Raw genomic sequence first — 16,978 nt, forward strand, 5'->3', positions numbered from 1 at the left:
GGTATTAGTAGCTGGATGCTGATAAAGCATATGATATAATTTTATGGTCTTCTGAGGTGTCTCTTACCACAAAGTGCGTGAAGGAACAGTACTCAGCATATCAAGCCAGGAGAGAGAGTGGATGAGGGACTGTCTGAAGGAAGCCAGTGTGCAGCTTTTGATGACAAAGTGATCCACAGGAAAAGGGTCTGGGAGGAGTGAGTGTAAGACCCCTGCCCCAAGCTAGGAGGGTAGGGGCCTGACCCTTTTCTCTCCCCACCCCCACACCCCCCCTGCTGACAGACACTCTGCAAACAGTGGGAAGGAAGCTAAAAATATTTGTTGGACTGCCTATTTATTTACTATTTATTGGACTGATGAGACTGATTGGGAACTCTTGCTTGGGGCAAGGGAAGTGGGCTGAGATCACAGCCCAGAATGAGGAGAGGTGGGAAGTGACATAGGGGATGCTGGGCAGGTGCACCAGAAGAGTCAACCGAAACATCCCATGCCTCTACTCCTTTGGCTGGGACCTGCTGGAGGGGTAGAAACTGGGGCCACACACCTTCTCTATGCCCTGTCCCACTCCAATTTGCTGGGAGAAATCTGGAGCACTGGGAAATGATGGGCTGTGGCTTGACCACTACACCGCAGCCTCTCAATAAAACATGCTACATGTCAGAGGGAAGGATTGTTAATCACACCCTGTCCACTTGGGTTGCTGGCCTCAGAGGGCAGCTGCCAGAGTCATATGGCAGAGGGGCACTGCTGGCACTTGATAGCATAGATCAGCTGCTGAAGTGGCCATGGGAAGCTGGGCATAAATTAGAGCAACCGAGGCTTTACTGGCTTATGAAGGAAAGGCAGCTGACATAGTACCTGGCCAGCCCAATTATCCAGGGAATAAAAGCTGATGTGATGTGGCATTTGCTCTTTTTGGCCCTACTGGAGAACTTGGCTCTACGTTTCATCCAATGGAAGGATGACAGTTTACTGCCATAAGAGGGCACTGCTAGCTAGCTTTGGAGATAATTTATTCTACATTTCCACCTTCCTGAAGAAGAAAAAAGCCATCTTCAGCCTTTCTTATTAAAATGCAGTCATTTCTAGAGGGAATGAGTCAATGGGTATAATGAGACCAGGTTTTATTGATGAAACTTCATATTAATAGTGATGGGATGCTGCATCTTTCTTGAAAAGTTAATGATAGTGCCTAAAATGTACGTGCCAGTTAGACCTTGCACGCAGCATGCTTGCTAGCTGCATAGTGTGAGAGCTGAGGATGGTCAGCAGGGCTACACCGTTCAGATATGGGCAAATAAGCACCATCATTTTAAAAACAGAGAAATACGTGAGTGAAAGTCAGAGCTGCTATACAAAACTGAAAGGTCACAGGTCGTCTTCTGTAAGCCCTCCTGCACGCCTGGCTCAGGCTGTGCACCTCCTTTCTAAAGCTTCTTTCAAAAACAACCACGTGTAGACGCTCTATGGGCCCTTTTTTTGAAAGAGCAGACCTTGTGGTGCTGGACTTCTTGATCCCTGCCCTGTTCTTTGGAAAGAGTGTGGGGGATGTGTGGACATTCTCTATCGAAGGAGCAGATTGATTTTTTTGATCTGCTTTTTTGTGTGTGGATGTGCTCTTTCAAAAGAAGTTTTTCAGAAGAGCTCATCTGGAAGAACTTCTTTTGGAAGACTGCTGTAGTGTGGATGCGGCCTATAAGAGGTACAGTTTAGAAAGGCCATTTATTACCTTGATCTTGATTGACAGAATGATTAACCTATGCACAGTTGTATGTAACATGTTTAACAAAGTGCATGGTCTGATTATTCCATTTTCAGAAATTAACTGCAAACATCTATTTTACTACACAGAACAATGGACATTGTGATTAGTAAAATAAAAATCTTAAATATGTAAAAAGGTGCTTTAATGAAAGCTTTAAAATTGATTAACTAAATGCACTTATGTGATAAAAACATGGGTTAAATACATTATCTAGGTACTGAATGATGCCACCATCAATCAAATACTTGGAACTAAATTTAAAAAAAAAAGGAAGCGAGATAATGAATTATTATGGAAACACATGCTGAAAATTGAGAGCTCACTGAAAACCTAGGGAATGTAAAAATACAACAGACAATATATCTTGCTGCTTTTCCACAACAATAATTTACAAAGCTGACATAAGCACAAAGAATAACATTTATAGAAAAACTTGGTGCAAGTAGAAAAACAGCAATAAACACTGTCAAAATAAAAATGAAAAATTGATCAAATTCCACTATGTGGTTATCTTCTGTAGGCAGCTCATGTCAATTTACATACCATTTATACTTTTATAGATTTTTGTTAATCTAAAACTTCCATTTTAAATTTTAAGCACTAGCACACTCAACGCAAACCCCATTAAGTCTTTGCTGTACTGCCCTTGTAATTTTAACTAGCACGGTTGCAGTGGATTCTCATTTTCTTCAACCATGTGGTTGCAGCCTTCATGCTACCAGCTCTGTGTGGCCCGCAGTTTGAGAACCATTAAGTAAAACCCAAACGTTCAAGCTAAAAGCTTACATTGAAGCTAAATGGAACTAAACTGGAGCCTGCAATTACAGTATGCCCTTTGTTTAATGACACAGATTGGTCCAGCACCCTTGAGACCTCACTGGTCCCAACCCAGGGTCTGCTGAACCAAGGGAGGTCAATGGTGGCCCTTTGCTGCCAGCCTCCAGGCTCTCACAGGGGGCTGCCAGCTTTCTGGCCACTGGCTCCACTCCTTGCTGAGAAGGGGTATTCAGTGATCACTTGGACTGTTTGCTTCCTTTGATTTCTTGCTCTTTGATGACTCAGAAGGACACACCTTACTGGAGATGCTAGGTACAGTGGACCTGTGAGAGCCTTATGTTCTGCTATGTAAATGCAGTCCCCCCGGACAAAGGAAGATAAGGAAAGGACGAGAGAAGGAAATGTAAAAGGAAATGCTTGTCATCAGTGCCCATTCTGTCTCTTATAATGGCACAAGTTGGGCTCTGTTGCCCTAATGATGTCACCTATCTCAGTACCAATGGGCTTAAATACCTATTGCTTTGAATGCTGTGTACGGCAGGTTGAACCAATCTAGTCCAGCATGCTCAGGACCTGACCAGTGCCAAATGAAAGATTTTGCCAGACCACAGGAGGTCACACTTTCACTGCTTACTGAGCTCTTAGAAGACATTTGGGGTAAATTACAGCTAAACAGCACACAACACTTTACAGCCAGGACTGGTGGCTGTAAACCAACTTTATGGGGCCATGGAACACTGGGCCACACCCATGACAAGTAGTCACCTGGCTAACTAAAATCATGCCAGATTACGGATGTTGCCGGATGAGAAAGTGCCAGACTAGAGACCAACAAGAAGTCCTGTGGCACCTTACAGACTAACAGATATTTTGGAGCATAATCTTTCGTGGGCAAAGACCTGCTTCATCACATGAAGTTGGGAAGTTTTAGATTAACAAAAATCTATAAAAGTATAAATGGTATGTAAATAGACATGAGATGCCATCAGATGAAGCGGGTCTTTGCCCATGAAAGCTTATGCTCCAAAATATGTTAGTCTATAAGGTGCCACAGGACTTGTTGTTGATCTTGAAGATAGACTAACATGTCTACCTCTCTCAGACTAGAGAGGTTCAACCTGTACTATTCTAAAAACAGGGCTTCGCTTTCCAGTTGTTCCCATTTCTATGGGAACAAGTCACTTTGTCACAAATTTGCTAGAGGTCTCTCCTGGATTTAAATTTTCTTCTACCACCTCATATTCCAACACTTGTCAGGATTTCAACAGTTGTCTCCACCTGATTTTCTGAGATTCTGATAGTCATAAATGAGCTTCTGTATGCCTGGCATTCTCTTTTGAAACTGGTTGCCCGATTTTCCAGAAGTCAATCCAGTGGTCAACAGTTTTGCAATGAGGGCCGTGCTGTGTCCACCCCTAGTTTTTTTTTTTAAAGCTGTTTACTGCAAATTAATATGGCTTATTATCAGACAGCACTTACCAATGACTTTTTTGTTTACTTTGTAGTTTGACCTTTCAAATCTACCCTCTGTTTTCTTTGGACTTTGTGATTCATCCCCAGCCCTGCTAGCAAGAGATCTCCACCCAGGCACTACTTCCCTGCATGGTGGGCCTGAGTTTGCCTGAGGCTTTAACAGACACACTCAGCTCTTTATTCCAACTGAAGATATAAGAGTGAGCAAATGCCATGTAAAAGCTGACAGGTGTTTTATGCCAATACGTAACTCTAATTCCTGAATCTTGGCTGGTCAAAGGGCCAGAAGACGACCCCACCCACTTGGCCTGCTCTAATAAGTTTTCCATTTGGAAGCCCTTCAGAGCAGGTGTTGTAGCTGAACACACCCTCCTTAATGTCCCTCCCACTTATTTTACTCTTGATTCCAGAGAGCTGGAGACTTTCCACAAACACAGCTACTTTTCACCCAAAAGAAACCATTCTCGGTGCTTTGGCTGGTGGACAGAGCTGGCTTCCTGCTCTTCTGTACAAGACTGAGTGAGAATGTTTATCATCAGTCTAAGGAAGATGGCTGTATCTCCATATGGAAGGACAGATACTTTTTGTTCACCCTGCTTCACAACTGTGGAATGAAGTTTCTTACTTTTTAATGAGGTTCTTATTTGTTCTCCACTAGTCTGGCTCAGTAGATATTTGCAATAGTTCAGTTTGTCCAGAAAAATGCTTTGGGACTTAACATGCTGGCTGACAGATGATTCTGAGGATGGGTTCCACTATGTCACCCCTCTTCTTCAGTACCTTTGAATTCTCCTCTTGACCAATTTCAGTTTCATGCTGACTCTGCAATCTCTATCTGATTAAAAAAACCAAACACAACAAAATAAATTTTCACACCTAAATTCTCTAGGCCAATGTTTCCATTGTAAAAAAAAATTTCATTTTTATAACACCAGAAGGGAATATTAATATTAATTGTAATATTAGATTTGCATTTTCTGGCTTCAACTGACTTATTAAAAGTCTACCCAAGCAAGGCACTGATCTGCCCTGTGTTCCTTCCCTGTGCTACGTATATGTCTTCTGTAGGAAAGCAGTGTGTGAGAGCATGGTGGAGAAAATATTAAAAGGGACAAGACCAACATTCCTTCTGATTTTTTTTCAATCCATGTGTGGAATATATTTTAAGTGCACCAAAGCGCGTGCATGCACACCACTAGTCAAAACACATGCTGCCGGCTGTGGGTGTTGTACTAATCAGGTGGCCGGCACCTGAGCCTCTCCTGGGTGGCTACCCCAGTGCTCAGCTTACAGGAAACACTGAACAAGGACCACCTTCTGAAAGTAATCCCAGCTCAAGGTAACTTGGGATAAATATTTTACTAAAGGCTTCGTATGGTTCTTGAGAAGAAATTAATTGCAGTGCCTGTCAGAAGGATCTGTTCAATGCATCAGACCTCAGCCAGAAGTGGGCCAGTTTGAACTGTCCCCAATAATGAGCTGCTCGCTTCAGGTTTAAGCCACTTTTCCCTTGTGTAGTTAACAGCCTAGGGATGATTCAAATAGTGATTCTGCTGATAGTAAAAGCTGTCAGCTCTGCTGCCCCAGAAGCCAACAACCAGCATCAGGCATTAGAGGTAATGACTGTTTAGATACCAGTGGCCTTAGTTTTGTCTGTTGCAAATCCTTATATTTCCACTGACTTCAACAGACTTATGCAGAATCACACCAGCTCTGAATCTATTCCTGTGTAAGAAACACTGTGAAAAGACACCTTAGAAATATCAAGCGTGGACAGAAAGATACAATTCCTCATATCAATCTCAAATGAAAGTGAAATTTTTGAGGGAAAAAATCAGACGAAGGATCTAATTGTAGACGCTCTTTCTGAACTGAGAGAGGATGATGGGGGAGAGTAGGTTCAAGCTTTAATAAGAATATTGGCAAGAAAAGGAAAGAATATAGACACCATTTCTTTTTTTTCTACCAGATCAATATACTTGGTTGAGAAACAGATTTTTGTATCAGTTATTATAAACTTGGGTTTCAGTACGCACACATTTTAGCTCTTTATACCTGATGGATCCAGAAGTCTCTCTCTGGGGAAGCGGGTCATCTTCCATTGATGTCACCGGAGTCCTCTTTTTCCCAGGAGTGTGAGTTCTTCCTTGTTGTTTTCTGGCCTTTTCCTGAAAAGGCCTGGAAATGTGACTTAAAATCATTTTGGTAACTTCTTTGGTTAAGATTTACTGTGCAGTGGGCATGTCTGTCTTTTCACACTTGCCAGAGGCTGGCATGTTTTAGAGTGTGGCATAATGTCTTAATGCACAACTAGCACATTTCTACACCGATAAGGGTGTTGACAAGCCAATGGAGACTGCTGTGAGCTACGGCCAAATGGAAAAATAAAGGCAGATGCTTTTGTAGTTGTACAGGAACTCGCAGACAAACTTGATGTTAAGCATTTGTTCTTTCATGTGTCCAAAACTGTCTCCAGTTTTGCATTCTCTGTTAAGGCACCAAAAGGGACAAGCAATGGCTGGGGCAGAATCATAGCAAGGGGAAGAGGCAGAGTGGATTCAAAAGTGACTGAGTTAATTAGGCATATTAGTGCCATTGGCTTCCATTTGAAATTCTGGCCCTAAATGAAACCTGACCCTAAATATTTCACTTCAGCAACTGACTACTGGATTCATCTAGGTCAGAGATTTTCAACCTGGAGGCTGCATGCTCATTAACTGCACCTGCTGATTTAGTTCCACAACAAATGGTAGGTACACAACTAAGGGTCATTTTACCAAATTTGTCCAGGTCAGTTGAAACAGTGAGTTAACGAAGACTGCAGTTAATTCCTGTACGTATGCAAGCTTCCCATGATTGCACTTATTCAGAGGAGTTTGCTTTCTTAGGCTGCTGGTGTGGAATGAAGGAGGATTATTCCTTCCTCACCACCCAGGGGGAGAAAAGTGGGTGGTTCATTGCTGATGCCTGTTTGATCACCAATAACTTTAATCTGTGCGTGGAGTGTTTCTTTATGGATGGGTGTGTCTGAAGAGGATGCTGAAGGTGCAAAACTAATTCTGGACTGAAGAGTTAAGTTAGCCAAGGGCTTACCCAATGGGACATAACTTTGGTAAGGCTCATGCAAACATGTAAAATATATGGCAACTTTCATGACCAAATCTCTTTAGCAGAGTTTCTCTTTTTCCCTGATGTATGTTCAGATGTTTGGTGCCTACCTCTGTCATTTACCAGATGTAACCCAGCAGCAAAGCCCACTACTATCAGCTACGAGTAGCGTTCTTGAAACCCTTTCCCACTGGGGGGAGGCTTTCAAAGGTACAAATGGCAGTTATGTCCTAAACTCCCATTGACTTTCAGTGTGCGATAGGTGCCTCACGGCTGTTTGCCTTTCAGAATATCTTTCCCAATGTGGTGAGACAGGAGTATGGCCAGCAACCAAGTGTCTTGGACTTGAAAGAGCTTAGGAGGACCCTCAGTTAGAAAAATATCTCCATGCATTTACACAGAGGAATCCACAAGAGCATGTAGTTGTAAAATACCCGTCTCTCTCTTCTTCCATTGAGGTATCCTGATCTGGGGATAGTAAGTGGGGAAAAGTGCTGGCCTGTAAATCTGAGGCCCTTTGCCAGCCTGGATTGGAATCTTAACTGGCTAAACACAGTACCTATTTTCAGAGCCAATTTCAGAGCAGTCATGTGTAAAATTTGCAACCCCCTTACCAAGCATGAAACTTTAAACAATGAGCTCGGCAGTACTGACCTGATGGTAAGCTTCCATTTAAAGGCTGCTTGCGCACTGGGAGCGGAATTCGAGCCAGTGCAGCTAGCTCAGTGATGAAGTCCTGTTCTGCTTGCTGAACACAAAGGGAGATATGATGATTGATAAAAGACACCAATGTGAACAAAGTTCAAATAGTTTAGGATGGCCTGGAATCATCCTACTCATGGAGAGGATAGTAACAAAGAGTAAGCCGTGCTAGTCTATACACTATCAAAACAAAAAGCAGTCAAGTAGCCCTTTAAAGACAAGCAAAATAGCTTATTAGGTGAGCTTTCGTGGGACAGAGCCACTTCTTCAGACTATAGCCAGACTCAATATTCTGCTCTGGCTATGGTCTGAAGAAGTGGCTCTGTCCCACGAAAGCTCACCTAATAAACTATTTTGCTAGTCTTTAAAGTCCTACTTGACTGCTTTTTGTTTTGTTGGAGAGAATAGGTGGGTTCATCAGCATGAAGAGCAAGGTAATCACCAGGGTCACATCAGTGAACCAAAGTTATGTACTACAGGTTCCACTCCCCGGTCTGCACCCTTGGGAACTGAGTGATCCCAGGCCAGGGGAGGGCAATCGCCAGCTGGCTTCCAGCCCCACTCACAGGCTCCCCGCTTGGCCCATTCTCTGGGGCCTTGCCCTAGGCCACTGCTCCCAAGCCCTGGCAGCTGCTCTCCAGCCCCGACTCACTGTTTGTGCTTCCCAGCCCTGGCTGCAGCTCTAGCTGTGGGCCACCACTCACCAGCCCTGCCACAGGATGCCGCTCTCCAGTCCTGCTGGAGGTTGAGAGCAGTGGACTGAGGCCTGGGCCAGAGAGCCCTGGATTGCAGCCAGGGCTAGGGAAGAGGCAGCTGGCAGAGCCTGAGAACTGCGACTGGATGCTGCTGTCCCGTTTTCCAGCCCTCACCTCTCAGGGCTCTGTGGCTCTCTAATCCAGCAATGTACGTGGCTGTGCTGGACCATGGATGTTGCCAGACCAGCGAGTCATGGATTTTAGAGGTTTAACCTGTAGCAGTAGTGATCAGAAGCTGTCTCCTCTGCTTTTGCTCAGCAAAGAGGGATGTGGAGACAACAGAAATGTTCTCAGTGATGGGATGGGCATGCACACCCAGCTCCACAGGGAACTTGAGGTGAGAAAAACACTCCCCATATCTTCTCTGCTGATGGAATGTTCTCTGGGAGGGTCAGATCTAACCTCTTAGCTGGTCTGTTCTTGACTAGGTCTTTGGAAACTCAGAGCCTGATCTACAGTCCGCTAGAGTCAATGTCTTTCTGTTGACTTCAGTGAGCGCTGGAAAAAGCCCCTGGAATCTCTCTCAAGTTTTATCATTGACATCAGTAGGAGGAGGAGCCAGTCCTTAGATAGCTCTTCCTGCAACTTGACTTACCTTTAGCTGATTTTCAAGCTGTGCTTCTAGATGATGCAATACCAGTATCTTCTGTTTTACAGAGTCCAGACGAACCTGCTGCTGCACATCAAACTGAGCCAAGAATTTCTGTTGTCGTAACAACATCCTGGCCAAGGAAGACAGGCTAGTTCAAGTGGTTTAGCTACTTTAATCTAAGGAATAGATCTATTTGTGCCATATAGAAAGTTCATTAGAGATTGAGAAACTGTAATTAGTAAAATCACCCCTTATAGCCATAAAAAGAGCATTAATTTTGCTGAAGCAAAGAATTTTAACAGCTGCCGTAGTCATTAAATGGAATATGATCTTTTTCTTTTTTTGGTAGGTTAGCTCTACCTCCAAACTGCAGGGGCATGTATTGCTTTAGATAATCTTTTACAGGTTCAACCTCCCTGGTCCGCCACCCTCAGGGCCTTGAGTGGTCCTGGGCCAGGGATTTTGCAGGAGCAGGGGAGGTCAATGTTTCCCTGCTGGCCTCTAGCCCCTGCTCCTGGGGTCCCCTCCCATCTGTCACCTACAGCTCTTCTCTCTTCACCCTGGTGAGCCCCTGGCCACCAGCTCCCAGCACCAGCCACCCCTTCCCAGCCACAGCTTCCCTGGGCTGCAGCTTCCCGCCCAGCCCTGATGATGAGCCACTGGAAGTCCCCCCTCCCCGGCCTGGGGCTTTCCATTCAGCCCCATGCCAGGCCAACCCCAAACCTCGCTCGGGGCCCGGAGCAAGGGTCTCTCTCTGCACTCTGGGCCCAGGCTCCCTGGCTGCTGCTGGCTCCCATGCTTGCTGCTAGACCAGCTGTGGCTGCCCTGCCCTGAGCTCCTGCTGCTGGTCTGGCTGGCCCCTCATTCTTCCAGCCCCAGGACTCTTTGGTCCTGGAAGATGTGGTCCTCCCAGACCACAGATGTTGCTGGATGAAGGAATGCCAGATTTGTGAGTTTCAACCAGTAGTAAGAGGTCAGGCTCTCTTTTGTAATGCTCTAAAGCTAGAGGCTGACACACAAAACTTACACATTATACAATGAGCAGGTTTATCCTCTCTAGTCTGGCACCCTCGGGACCTGACTGATGCTGAACGAGAGAATTTGCCGAACTACTGGAGGTTAATATTGTCTAGTAGCATTTCCAATGCTTCCATTGCTTACTGGGCTCTTAGAAGAACACAGAACACTAAGAGCCAGGACTGGTGGTTGTAAAAAGACTTTATGGGGCTGTGGGAAACTTGGCCACACACAAGATAAGTGGTCACCTGGCTAACTAAAATTATGCTGGATTACAGATGTTGCCAGATGAGAGCTCAGGACTAGATAGGTTCAACATGTATTTTCAAATCCACCTTTGTTGTTTTGGTCTTTCCCTGAGTCATCAACATGCCAACAGGATTTACTTGCGGAAGCACAGCTAAAATAGAAAAGAATTCCGAATTTCATATTTGGTCTTACACAGCTCAGTTAAGACTGAGCTGAACAGTGTCTGTATTAGAAGATGTGCTTTTTGCTTGGCTGATTTTTCTGACCAAAGATGATTATTAGCACCATAGAACCTGAATTTCTGTCACTGCTGAATCTGAAATGCTTCTTTCCTACAATCAGTTATTATATTATTCACCCAACAGATTGCTGAAAACTATTTGTGCCTTTGATCGCTTGGAGTAGCATTTCTCAACCTGTGGCGCATGGGCGGATTTCGTCCCATGGCCCCTATGGCAGAGGTGGTGCATCATTAGCCCCTTATCTTCTCAAGTGTTGGGAGAGGGGACTGAGGGATGTGGGGGTCACGCTTGGCTTTAAATCCAAAGGGGGTTGTCAGCAGAAGATTGAGAAACTGAACTGAAACATTCCCAGGTGCACATGCTACCTAGACACCACCAAATGAACTAATTAAGGCCTATTTTAATGCTGAATGTTTACAGAATGTTGGCTTTTTTGATCTCTGAGTATGAAATGGAAAAACTGAACTGAGACCCTAAACCAGCCACCCGTGAAACCAATGGGAGTCTTTCCATTGGCTTTTATGGGAGCTTCCATCCTAATTTCCCTAAAACCAGGATTTAGCCTTAGAAGAAATCACAATGACAACTGTGAAGCTGTGGTTGATGATACTAATTTGAATTAACAAAAAACCTGCATTCTCTATCACTGTTTACTTCTGCCTGTACCAGGATTGACTTCATTATTTCCTCCATAATATATTTGAGATAAAATACAATGAAGTAAGCCACAGCTACACTTCATGAAATGAGGTGACTTGTGTTTCATCTCTAAAAAGAAGAGATGAAAGGTGTGGATAGTGATGAACAGCAGGATCTTTGCTACAATACTTAGTTGCATGGATTCCTTTCTCAGAGTATTACAAATGAGGATGAAGTGTGACTTCCCTGTGAGTTAGAAATAGCAGAATATCTGGACAAATGCTTAGACCTTTTCACTTTGACACATCAGCCAGATTAAGTCACACCCCTCATACTAAGTCAGGTCTTTTTGAAGATAGTATAGAAATGATTACTAAAATGTCTCACAAATGTCCTACTTGAGGACCCTGACCTGAAAACACACACACAATGGAGCCTTTCATTTCAGTAAACAGAACATCCATTACTAAGTGGTTTTGGGATCAAGATCCTAGTTGTGTAAAATCATATGTAGCAAAATACTGATTTTGATTGTACTAGAATTCATTACCTGCACTAATACTCTTAAGGGATGGATCCATTTGGAGGGTCTAGCCCAAAATATAATACAGTATCTTTGAAAGTACAGGATGCTAACTGTACTCTTCTTTTTATTTAAATAAGGTTATTCAACAGCCTCTGAATTTTATCTTAATTACAGTGTAAATTATAAATTTTATCTTATAGTGTAAAGCACATTCAGTGTTTTTAACCAGATACCACAGAATATGATGTGTCTCCAAGCTGCACCCTCAAGCTCCTATTTCCTTCCAGGAACTTTAAAATCACACGATTTTAATTAAAAAAATAAATTGTTCTGATAGCAAGTGTCTGTGATACTTTAAATACTGTGATTACTGAACTTCAAAATGTTTGTTAAACAGTGACAGAGCAATTCTCTGAGCTCAGATGCACATATACTGAGAATACCTTTCCCTTTAAGACACAGACAAACGTCAAGAACAAGATTTTAGCAGTCTATTTGAAGTTATTTAATCACAGCTTAGTTCACAGAAATAAAACAATTCAAGTTTTAATTATAGAGAATAAGTAATATGCCTGACTGTTCTCACCTTTGATGGACTGCAGATGACATGTTCAGGGTACCTTGATTCATTTTTTCTTTCAATATCCGTTCATTTTCTTGTTTTTTTCTGACTCTGTTACGTTCTGTTATTTCTGCTAAAATAATATTTCTGTAAAATCTTTGGCTCAAAATAACAATTCTGGTGATGTTTTTGAGTTGTACTGATAAGAAAATGTAAATTAATATATTGTCACAATTCAATACAATCCCAGTCTTCCCAAATTTATGCTACGGTAGTGTTGAAAGTAAAGCTATACAGAAGATACATATCATACTCATTAGTGCTGTCAAACTATTAATCATGATTAACTATGCAATTAATGTCACTGTTAACAATAGAATAGCCTTTATTTTAAATATTTTATATGTTCAAATATATTGATTTTAGTCACAACACAATACAAAGTAGTGTTCACTTTATATTTATTTTTGATTAAATATTTTCACTGTAAAGAACTTTTTTCAATTTACCTCATACAAGTACTGTAGTGCTCTCTCCATCACAGAAGTTGAGCTTGCTAATACAGAATTATGTAAAACCCCCACCTGCACTCAGATAAAACAATTTAACACTTCAGAGAAGCAGTGTCCAATAGGAATTCAAAGATCACCACACTTGTGGTGGTTGTCTTTCCATATTTGCTACATTATTTGCATTCCCAGCCCCAAATAAATGCCCTTCCCCTCCACAGAGCCAGGCTCCCCTGGTGCACCCTCCCCCATCTCTAACTGAATGCTGTCCCCCAGGGCCAGGCATAGCCAGCCCCCCCTTTCTAATGGGCTCGCCAGAGCTGCTGTTGAGGCCACCGATGTTGCCAGGTGCTTGTCCCACCAAATGGTGGGGCATGCGCACAGAGCAGTGTGACAACATCCCCTGCATGCAGCTCTAAGGAGCTGCATTTAAAGGCTCCAAGAGGAGCTGGTTGGTCACCCCCCATATTCACCACAACGCAGTGGTGTATGTATTGGACACCCCTGCTTTAGAGCTTACAAGTCCACTTAGTCCTACTTCTTCGTCAGCCAGTCACTCAGACTTACAAGTTGCAGGAGATACTGCTGCCTACTTTTTGTCTATAATGCCACCTGAAAGTGATAACAGCCATTCATATGGCTGTGTTGTAGCTGGTGTTGCAAGATGTACCAGATGCACTAAAGATTCATATCTCCTTTAATACTTTAACCATGAATCCAGAGGACATACATCTACACTGATGATAGGGTTTGATTAATAACAATCCAAGGCAGCGTGGACCGATGCATGTTCACTCATCATATGAGTCAGATGCCACCAGCAGAAAGTTGATTTTTCTTTTCTGATGGTTTGGGTTCTGTAGTTTCTGCACCGAGTGTTGCCCTTTTAACATTTCTGAAAGCATGCTCCACACCTCCACCCTCTTCAGTTTTGGGTGGCGCTTCAGACTGTTAAACCTTGGCCAAGTGCTGTAGCTCTCTTTCAAAATCTCATGTCGCTGCCTGCTTTACATTTTGTCAAATCTGCTATGAAAGCTTCTTTAAAATGAATGTGTGCTGGGTCATCATCTGAGAGAGCTCTAACATGAAACATATGGTAGAATGCAGCTAAAACAGAGCAACAGACATAATTCTGTTTCAAAGTGTTCAGTGACACATTTTACTAACATTTTTTAAAGGGCATCACCAGCACAGAAACGTGCTCTGGAATTGTGGCTAAAGCATGAAGGGGAATAAGAATACTTAGTATATCTGGAAGCAAATACTTTGAGATGCCAGCTACAAAAGTGCTAAGTCAACACCTGTTATACCTGTTCACACTTTCTGGTGACATTGTAAACGAGATGTCCATGCTAATGTCTCCTATCAATGTCAACAAAGTTATTTGTCTTAGTGACTGGTAGAAAAAGAAGCAGTGCTGAGCAGACTTGTGTATACTAAAGTTTTACATTGTTTTGTTTTCCAATTCAGTAACGTAACAATAAAAAACCCCCTATATATGTTGCATTTTCATGGTAAAGAGATTGCATTTCAGTATTTTATGAGGCAAACTGAAAAAGAGCACATCTTTTATCATTTTACAGCGCATATTTTAAATAAAAATAATAAAGTGATTACTATACACTTTATTCTATTTTGTAACTGAAATCAACATTAAAATGTAGAAAAACTTCCACAAATATTAATAGATTTCAGTTGGTATTCTACCATTTAACAGTGTGCTTGTGATTAATTTTTTGCATTAATCAGATGCGTTAATGCTGATTGACGGCCCTAGTACTTATGCTATTGTAATTTTTTTCTGTAATCAGTTGAAAAACTTCCACGTCCTCTTGTAATTCACTTCTCCAGAAACACAGGGCATTATTATTTTTCACCTACTTCCCCCTCTAGAAAGTCATAACTCCCTTAGCTCATATCACTCAGCGCTGATTATAGTCTAGACTTCTGCTATTCCTAAGTCTGTCCTTCTAACAACTAATTTGTGAAGTTTTCAAGAAATACATATTTGTATTCCTTCTTGAGGGAGAGACAAAGGAAAAACAGCAAGACCTGCTAAACCAAAGGGCTTCATCCATTCTGGTATAATGCCACTGAAGTCACTCAAATGGATATAGTCCCAGGCTTCTAAACCTTAGTTTCATTAGTCTTATGCCTTACACAAGAGCCAGACCCCACCTGTGCTTGCCACTTCCTAAGTACAGGGGAGCACCTGATGAAAGCCCAACCCTCTCCTGAACATAGTTTGGCAGAATTCCAAGTAGAGGTGATGGCAGATGGTTCCAGAAGGACCTCACGGGTGGCAGGACCTATGGTAGACAGTAAGATAAGGAGAAAGCAAAACAAGAGGCAGGGAGCAAGAAGCAAATGTCACCAGGCTAGGAGAGGTCACCAGAGCGTTTGTGTCAAATGGCTGCACCTGAAGAAAATGCACCAATGTTTAGGTTCTCAGACGGATTATGGTTAATAGCCAGAGGCAGGAGTTAGAGGGTAGGTTTAATTGCTATAGAATTCTGTCTCCTAACATAATCAGCAGGAATCACAAAAGAGCAATAGTTCATAGCTTTTAAAATCCTCAGAAGGATAGCAATAAAAATACATGGATCTTCAATAGTTTGTCGCTCTAGAATAGGGATGGACAACCACAAATAGTGGGTGGGCCGCATGAGTGGCCCTTCTTCACCTCAGTGGGCTGCAGTGGGTTACAGCACACTGGTGTTCCTCCTGCACATGCCTCTCATGCTCTGGGGCACTGGAACCCCATGCTTATCTGCTCCTGCTCCTCCCAAATGGCCTGATTTGTGCTCCATCCCCACTCCTCCCAAAACTGGAATTGCAAGCAGCTGATTCATGGCACTCCAGCTTTGGGAAGGAGTAGGAGCAGCAGGGATGCAGTGTGAATCAGGCGATTCATGGTTCCTCTGAAAGTGCTGGGAGGGAGAGAGAGGCATAAGAAGTGTGTGGGGCTCTGGTTCCCTGGCGTGTGAGAGACGTGGGGAAGGGGGCAGCCAGGGGTCTGCAGGTTGCATACCACTGCTCTAGTAACTCATGATTGCTTTTTGTTTGATTTCTGTTTTTCCACTAAGTGCGTCTTGGGCCGCTAAGGTCTAGATACTGTTCTCAAGAGTCTAACGCACTCCTGATTTTTATTACCAACATAAATAAACTGGCAATCCATCATGCTAGCATGTTTTACTTAAGTAATGCAATGAAGCTATTTTCTCCCTAACTGGATCTTAAATCAAAGAGCAAAACCTCACTCTAAGCAGCTGCTTATAAATTTAAATCTCACACAACCTGTATGCAGTAAAACTGATGTGTTGAACCATTAATATTATCCAAACAGACAGCAAAATGTTCTCCATGAGAAACAGCCAGACTTGGTAGGTGAGAGTGGTAGCTCTCAGTCCATACTTTGTCACTCAGTCACATGAGTGATAGTCAAGGCCCTGCTTAAGCAAAGCATTTCGGTGTATGCTTAAATCCACCCCTATTTAGCAAAATATTTTGGCACATTCTTAACTACAGCCAGATGCTCATCAAAGACAAAGGGACTCAAGCAGGTTCTTAAGGGCAAAGCAGACTAGGGATGCATTGCTGAATCAGGGCTGAAGACACTAGGAGTTAAAGGCACTCACACAACATCCTTCAGGATCAGACCCTGAATGAGAAATACAGGGACACTACTGCATAGCTCCTGTTAAACAATGCAGGCTCTAAAACGCATGGAAGGTTGTGGTCATCGTCTGCTACAGCCAAGGTCTGTCTTTGGTGAACTGGTAGCATCGGAAAGCAAAGTCTATTATTATTATAGCTGTAGCACTTTGTTTTGATTCTGAAGATGAAAACAGATCTACCAATTCAATTTACTTACTGTTACATTTCAAAGCTATCTTTATAGCCTGCAACAGGATGCTATCGGCAGCACTCTGATCGCTAACTGCACTGAAGCCTTGGGAATGTTGCAGACCCAGCTGAGGGCAATTAATATGCACTTTCTAGTGGGGATGTAAGCCCCTACATTGGTAATCACTGGATAAACTACTGTGGGGGAGGTGAATA

At 42.9% G+C, this 16,978-nt stretch overlaps 1 protein-coding gene across 8 annotated transcripts in view; it reads right to left on the reverse strand.

The window, feature by feature from the left end:
- Positions 1-1,482: 1,482 nt before the first annotated feature.
- The window catches only part of EVC (EvC ciliary complex subunit 1), a 74,019-nt gene continuing 58,523 nt past the window's right edge, over positions 1,483-16,978 (reverse strand). For 4 of the 8 annotated variants that reach the window (XM_074992478.1, XM_074992473.1, XM_074992477.1 and 1 more), the window contains 5 exons: positions 12,432-12,540; positions 9,176-9,302; positions 7,778-7,871; positions 6,071-6,183; positions 1,483-4,850 (listed from right to left, as the gene is read on the reverse strand). In XM_074992478.1, the coding sequence (XP_074848579.1) occupies positions 6,107-6,183; positions 7,778-7,871; positions 9,176-9,302; positions 12,432-12,540 (407 nt within the window). In that variant the 3' untranslated portion in view covers positions 1,483-4,850; positions 6,071-6,106. The other 4 variants (XM_074992474.1, XM_074992475.1, XM_074992479.1 and 1 more) reach the window with 4 other exon arrangements.

The sequence above is a fragment of the Carettochelys insculpta genome, chromosome 4, assembly GCF_033958435.1.
Source record: "Carettochelys insculpta isolate YL-2023 chromosome 4, ASM3395843v1, whole genome shotgun sequence".
Taxonomy (NCBI): Eukaryota; Metazoa; Chordata; order Testudines; family Carettochelyidae; genus Carettochelys; species Carettochelys insculpta.